This window comes from Clupea harengus, chromosome 21 (genome assembly GCF_900700415.2).
Source record: "Clupea harengus chromosome 21, Ch_v2.0.2, whole genome shotgun sequence".
Taxonomy (NCBI): Eukaryota; Metazoa; Chordata; class Actinopteri; order Clupeiformes; family Clupeidae; genus Clupea; species Clupea harengus.
Genome location: NC_045172.1, coordinates 4,909,852 through 4,917,351, shown reverse-complemented (window position 1 = coordinate 4,917,351; position 7,500 = coordinate 4,909,852). Strand labels below are relative to the sequence as shown.

The 7,500-nt window shown below is 44.7% G+C and overlaps 1 protein-coding gene across 1 annotated transcript in view; it reads left to right on the top strand.

The window, feature by feature from the left end:
- tns1a (tensin 1a) overlaps nt 1–7,500 on the top strand; it is a 112,426-nt gene that overhangs the window by 59,187 nt on the left and 45,739 nt on the right. The window contains exons 5-6 of the mRNA XM_031558174.2: nt 1–22; nt 1,236–1,277. The exon at nt 1–22 is cut by the window's left edge and continues 8 nt beyond it. Of these exons, the coding sequence (XP_031414034.1) occupies nt 1–22; nt 1,236–1,277 (64 nt within the window). The remainder of the gene's footprint in view (nt 23–1,235; nt 1,278–7,500) is intronic.

Genomic DNA, 7,500 nt, shown 5'->3' with positions numbered 1-7,500 from the left:
TACACACCAGAAAAAAATCCAGGTAGGTGTAAACCTACTTGGCAATAAATCCAATTCTGATTCTGATTCTGATGTGCCTGCGTGCGTGCATGTGTGTGTGTGTGTTTGTGCATGCATGTGGCTCTTCCCTGTGTAAAGTCACGTGTAGCCTTGACGCTTCTGAGAGTCCAATGACTCCCCATTCAGCGCCTCTCCTTCCCCAACCCTCCTCCTCTCCTCCTCTGCCCACCAGCACCGCCATGCCTACTTCAATTACTAAAAAATACATGAGCAATTCTTTCTATGAAATCCTTAGTTCATAATTCATCAGTTGTTCATTCATAATGTATCATCTGGATGGATTGTCATCGGTATTTCAGTATGTACAGGCTTATGGCTCCTTAGAACAGTATTTATTAGGAATTATAAGAGAGCCATCTATTATTTAAATTCTACTTTCACATCAGACATGTGTTAATGATTCACATTTTTGGGAAACAGGGAAATTTATGATGTGTAGAATCACTGAATATAGCTTCCAAAGCAAATGGAGGCTTATGTTTGGAGGCTTATATATATATTTGCTAATATCATCTCACAATTAGTTATTCATCAACTGACAATAAAGATCTGTCTTACAGTAATTCTTAAAGATGCTGACTATGCCTGTTGGTTATGCAGCTATATAGACAGATGGATGCTGGACTGGACACACACACACACACACACACACACACACACACACACACACACACACACACACACACACACACACACACACACACACACACACACACACACACACGCACCGCGCACGCACGCACGCACGCACGCATGCACGCATGCACACGCACGCACACACTTACATACACACACGCACGCGCACACACACACACACTTACATACACACACGCACACACGCACACACACACACACAGCACTCTGTCCCTCTCTGGTGGCAGCTGCTGGTTGTGCAGCGATAGGAACAGCTGGATGCTGGGCTAGACTAGAGGCTGGGCCGGATACTGTGTGTTAACCCTAGTTAATCTTTCTCTCAGGCTGTGTGTGTCTGGATGTTTGAATGGGAGTTGGTCAAAGATTGGGCTCTGGGGAAGTTTGGCATGTTAAGAAGATAGAAATGATAAAATGGACAGCTGTTCTATTTCCCTCTCACTCTTGTTTCACTGTTGTTGAGAACAACAATGAGAGAACACTGTCTTTATAATTCTTACAATGTCTCTCTCTCTCTGTCTTAGCCCCCCACTGCTGAACTTCCCCTGAAACATGTAGAGACTCCGGTAAGTTCCTCTCTTCCTCTCTTTACCTTTAATCCAGATTTCTTCTCCTCTCCTCCTCTTCCTCATCCCCTTCTTCCCCTATCTTCAAGTCTTTATGACACAATACACCAGAAAACAGATCGCTCCTACAGTCACAGTTGTTTCAGCTGTTTCTGAACACTGTAAAAACCTTTATACCGCGTCCTTTTGTCCCAAGTCATTTCAGTCCTAGAAAACAACAAAACAGTCATCCAAAACAGCCCTCATTATAAGTTTGTGAAGAACTCCTCTTTGATAATCTGTGTAAACTGTACGTTGGCTGCATGGTCTCATAAGAGTATAGCCCATGATGGAGCATTGCAGGGATTCCCATGTCCTTGAAATGACTTTCTGTGGCCTTGAGCTAATTATGAAACAAGACTCCCCGTGCCCTATGCCAGTACTGTTGGACTCAACGTTCCCTATGCCAGTACTATTGGACTCCCCGTTCCCTATGCCAGTACTATTGGACTCCCCGTTCTCGATTTTTCTTTTGTTTCATTTGGAATTCAGAACGGGCAGATATATGTAGATGTAGATGTTTGCTGTATAAGATCAGCATCCGTAGGAAGCATGCATACATGTGTCTGCTCACGATGATATTACCACTCATTTGATGGGGAACATCTAAACTATGCCCCAAGCACACCAGCCTTTTCAGTATGGTCTTTAGCACGTTGAGTTGCAGTTAACAAGAAGATTGCACACACACACACACACACACACACACACACACACACACACACACACACACACACACACACACACACGCACACACATGTTCAAGAAAGGATAACCTGACCCCAAGCTTGTGACACTGTGCGTGTGGTTAGACTTGCCTGGAAACCCATCACAAGACATGCCACCCGGAGACAGGAGTTCAGCCAGTGTGCGACTGCATTTTGTTTGAAACTTTTATCACCTAGTGTTTCTGCAGAACTACGTTTTCATCTCTTATTCTTATCCCTCTCATTTTCTCTGTCCTCCTCAACCCCCCCCCCCCCCCCACACACACACACACACACACACACACACACACACACACACACACACTCACACACACACACACACACACACACACACACACACACAAACAGTCACACACACGGTCACACACACACACACACACACACACACACACACACACACACACACACACACACACACACACACACACACACACACAAACAGTCACACACACGGTCACACACACACACACACACACACACACACACACACACACACACACACACAGAGACAGTCACACCCAGAAGCACACGCTATCTCTGTCTTCCTGTCTCTCTCTCTCAGTCTCTCTCTTTAACTCCCACACTCACACACACGCACACACGCACACACACACACACACACACACTCCCAGATATAAGTATAATTTCTTCCTCTCCGGCAGTTGTTGAGGCAGAAAGAGGAAACGACGGGGCATTGTGTATTATTAGGTTAGTGTATGCGCCACAGCAGCGTGCTCAGTGTGAGCGCCCCAATGTTGGGCTAATTGAATCAGCCATGGTCAGCTGCGGTGCACTTTCACATCCCAGGAAGGTTTAAAAACATCAGATGGAACTCGGGGTATCAGACCCGGTCGACTACAAGACAAATTCCTGACGCTAATACTTGACTCGGGTTTAAATAGCTATTATTGGAGTCTGTGCTATTTTTTTGTGTTTGGGTGCATTACAGCCCGGGGTGGGTTATGGGTCGGTGAGTGTTTGTTGGGTGTTTGAGAATGGGAACAGACCGCGGGAAAACACTCTGACTTGGAAGAGCTTGAGAAAGATGAACATGGGATGACACGATTCCCTAGAGAGTTAATACTTGGATTAAATCACAGGTTCAGGGCTTAAATCTCTGTGTGTGTCAATTGACATAAATCTCATTTGTGACCCATAATCGGTAGAAGACTATAAGCTAAAGACATGTTTATATATGTCTGTTTGTATGTGTGTGTGTATGTGTGTGTTTGTCACAAACAGAGACACTCACACACAATCTTATACTTAAAAAACACAGGCACACACACACACACACACACACACACACACACACACACACACACACACACACACACACACACACACACACAGACACACCTCCCCTCACTAAACACGCAGCATGTGTGAGAGAGAAAAGAGAGAAATGGAAAAAAAAGGATAGATGACTGCTGGGAGGGAGGAGAGAGCTTAAAGAGGGAGGGAAAGAGGTAGTGTGAGGGAGAGAAAGAGAGAGGATGGAAAAAAGAAAGCAAGAGATGAAATGAGAAGGGAAGGGAGGAGAGGGGAGTTCGGTGAAGAGAGAAAGAGAAAGAATGAGTAGATTCAGAGGCATGAGTGTGGGTTTGTGCGTCTTAGTCGTGGAGCCGTGATAGAAAGTTTATGCGGAGGAGGGAGCAGAACAGCTGATTTAGGGGGAAAATACAAGAAGCAACATAGGAAGCATGAACCCAGCCAGGTCGCTACGGAGACGCCTCTTCAACCTCAGGTCAGCATGGAGACGAAGCACAGGCCACCTGTTCAAGGTAGGCTGTTTTTAGAGTGCATTTAAACAAAACAGAAAACACTCCGCATATTCTTTACATATCTAGGGGACACCTCTCATTCTCATCGTCTGACGCCATCCTCTCTCTCTCTCTCTCTCTCTCTCACTCCCTCACTCTCTCTCTCTATCTCTCCCATTCCGTCTCCCTTTTTTCCCTCTTCTTTTTTCTTTCCACTTTCTATGACTAAATTAGCTTACTCATTCAGCCTTCGGTGTCAGTTTGTGTGTGTGTGTTTGTGTGAGAGAGAGAGAGAGAGGGAGAGAGAGAGAGAGAGAGAGACAGAGAGATAGATAGATAGATAGATAGATAGATAGATAGAGAACACACAGCGTGTGACTGCACAAGCAGACTCCATATCTGCAGCTGGTTTCAATCTCAGCACAGAGCAGGAGGATTGTGCTGAAGCAGCTCTCTGGTCGCCCTTTTCCCCCCGGGCTCCTGGAGGCCACCGATGGATGGATGGATGGATGGATGGATGGATGGATGGATGGATGGTGGGCTGGATGGGTAGATGGCTGGATTAGGAGCAGCCTGGAGGGAATGGGTGCTAGTGGTTTTACAAGAGCTGATGGTTCTAGCAGAGGGAGAGAGGGAGAAGGAAAAAGAGAGTTAGGGAGAGAGAGAAATGGAGGAAGAGTGTGAGAGAGAGGGGGAGAGATGGACAGGGGGAGAGATGGAGAGCGAGACAGGGAGAAGGATAGAGAGAGAGAGAGAGAGAGAGAGAGAGAAGGAGAGAGAGAAGGAGAGAGAGATTGAGAGCGGTAGAGTTAGCAGGAGAGAGGGAGGGAGTGGGAGAGGGGTCTGTTTGGGTTGGTGTTGGTTCTGGTTCCGATGCTTTGGCACTGGCTGTTTTTTCCCCCATTTCGTCCGTGCCAAAACTGGCTGTCTGTGGCTCCTGTCTCCGGCCCACCACACACACACATGCATCTCTAACCACGGCGAATGCCTCCCCAGCATCCTATACGTATACGTGTGTTTGTTTTTCTCCTCGCTACACGGGTCTCCGCTACTTTTTTTTTTCTTCCCAGGAACATCTGTTTCTTGTTGTTGTGGCGAGGATAATGGATTTCATTATAGCTTATTTTTCTCAGACGAGAGTCTTATTGGGAGGAAATGACATGGTACCAGTAGACTCTCACTGATGAGTCACAGCAAGTGCTCAGAACCTTCTAGTCCAGTTTAAACGCATTGATTTCCACGCTTCACCCCTCCCACACACAAACACACACACCCTCTCTCTCTCTCTCTCTCTCTCTCTCTCTCTCTCTGTCTAGACTCATACAGACTGGAACAGCTGAGAGCCTAACATATTGTAGAATCACTTCCTACTCTCAGCAGTCTAAGTCCTGGTGATGTCAGCCAAGTTTATTGTATAACATCTCAATATTTTCAGTGAATGTTATTACCTCATTATTGCCAGTAAAGTTGACTGAATTAAATCCTTGATGATAAAGTTTACTGCATGATACCTTTTCAGGACCCTTGTCAGGTGTTGTCAGGAACTTTATTGTATGACACCATAGACTTATCAGAGCAGTTTATTGAAGCGTTGTCTGTAAAGGTTTTTGAATGATGCAGAGCCTCTTTTTTGCTTTTCAGAAGTTTTAGACTTCAGTTTCAAAGATTCAGATTCCCAGACTTAAGAAAAAACCTTGCTGCACCTTTCTGTAATCGAATCAATGCTCGAATTTGATTGTCCTCCAAACTACTATTTTGATGCAGGTTAAATAAAGTCTTAAATTATGGGCAGGAGCATGGACGGATTAAGAAACCACGGGCCCCTGGGCCTGGACATGTTAAAGGCCCCCCCCTTCGCGAAAAAAAAAATTGTGCACTCGCAAAACACGCATGCACACACAAACACCATTAGGCGTATATATATATTTTACCAACAATGTGTTGGATTTAACGGTCGAATTAGATATTTTGGCTATTGTATTGGGAAAGTAAACAGGTCGAACTGTGCACTGCCCTGCTATTGTTTCTGACATTACATGTGACAGGGCAACAGCCGAGTGACTCTTTTCCAAATTGAAACTGATTGAAACTGAAGACCTACCTGAGCAGCATGGGGCAGGAGAGGCTGAATGGGCTGGCTATCCTGTCCATTGAAAGAGCAAATCATGCATCACCACTTTTATGTTTGAAAGGCGTCGTTCTGAAAGTGTAGTGTGCCTCTGGCTGTGCTCAGTCAACTTGTAGGTCTTGGCGTTCAGATTCTGCGCCTAAACTAGCTATATCGTATCGTCTCGTCACATGATCAAATAGAGACTTGACATTGGCGAACAAGATACATATTACCCAGCAATCATCATTGCATATCTGTATAGGACAAAATAAACAAATTAAATAAGAAATTATTAATTTAATTGAATCGGCTTTTTAATAGTTTCTATAGTGTATGTACGATAAGCATATAATTGTGTTATAGATTGCTACTGACGATTTCCCCCTAAAAATGATGAAAACCATCACAGAGACAGGTTTGCCATTTTTAGGGAATATATAGCATAAGGTAGCATTGGTAGTCCTTAAAACAATCATCCTGGATCACTTTCGCATTAAACTAGCGACACTTTGACATCCATGTGTTCGAATAACTTTAGACGAACCTTCCGCGCTGGCTGCATTGTCTATAGTTACGCCCTTGGCGCTCATGCACATTTTCTAACACAGCACAGGTACACCCAATTAAAGCCATTAGCAAATGAACAAAATACACCTTTTTCAACCACAAATAAGAGATACATAACAGCGACTTCACGCAGAGGCTCTGGCTTAGGGGCCCCTTGAGCTCATGGGCCCCCTGAGCTCATGGGCCCCTGGGCCTGGGCCCGGTAGGCCCGTTCGTTAATCCATCCCTGGGCAGGAGGTGGGTGTCAGTGAGTTTGGGGACGTGGTGCAGAATATAGCTCAGGCTCTGTTCCACTGCACTGCCTGTTCATTATGTAGCAAAGCCCATGTGGGTCACTTAACCACACAAACATCCTTAAAACTTTGTTTCCCATTCTTTACTTGACACTCTTCACCAATCATGGTTTTCTCTTTTTAGATGCTCTTTTCGATGTTGACATTGTCCTTCTTTTGGAAACCACGGCCTTGTAAAAAGTAAACATATCCTGAAGGGTTACATGGACTCATTTATAAGATTCAGAGGATTCTGAAGATGAGCATGTTGATTGTCTGATGTGCTATTCAGCTGTCTGATTTATATTGAGTGAGATTATTTATGTGCATATGGTTAGCAGATATTGCACACATGTTCTGCCTAATCCTTGAGGGACCAAGAAAGTCTAAATCAAAGCAAATGAGCCCATTAGGCTGAATGACAAGCATCTCAGACATCTCTGTTTTGGATGTATATTGTCTGACTGAATTGGTGATCCCAGGAACACATAGAGAAATGGAGAGTGATTAAAACCTGCTCATAAAATGCCATCTGTCTTTTGACACCTTTCTGCTGACAGAACTTAGAGAGACAAATACACTGGTGGAAGTCATTATTTGTGTCACTGCGGAAGAAGCTCATATACTCAATATACCTATGATGCACATTTGTACATGAACAGGCAATGTTCCCACCCAGGGAAAATCAGGATAAGCTAAGAGGACTAAGTTGGTCAGTAAACTCTGAAATAGTCTGCTCATTTA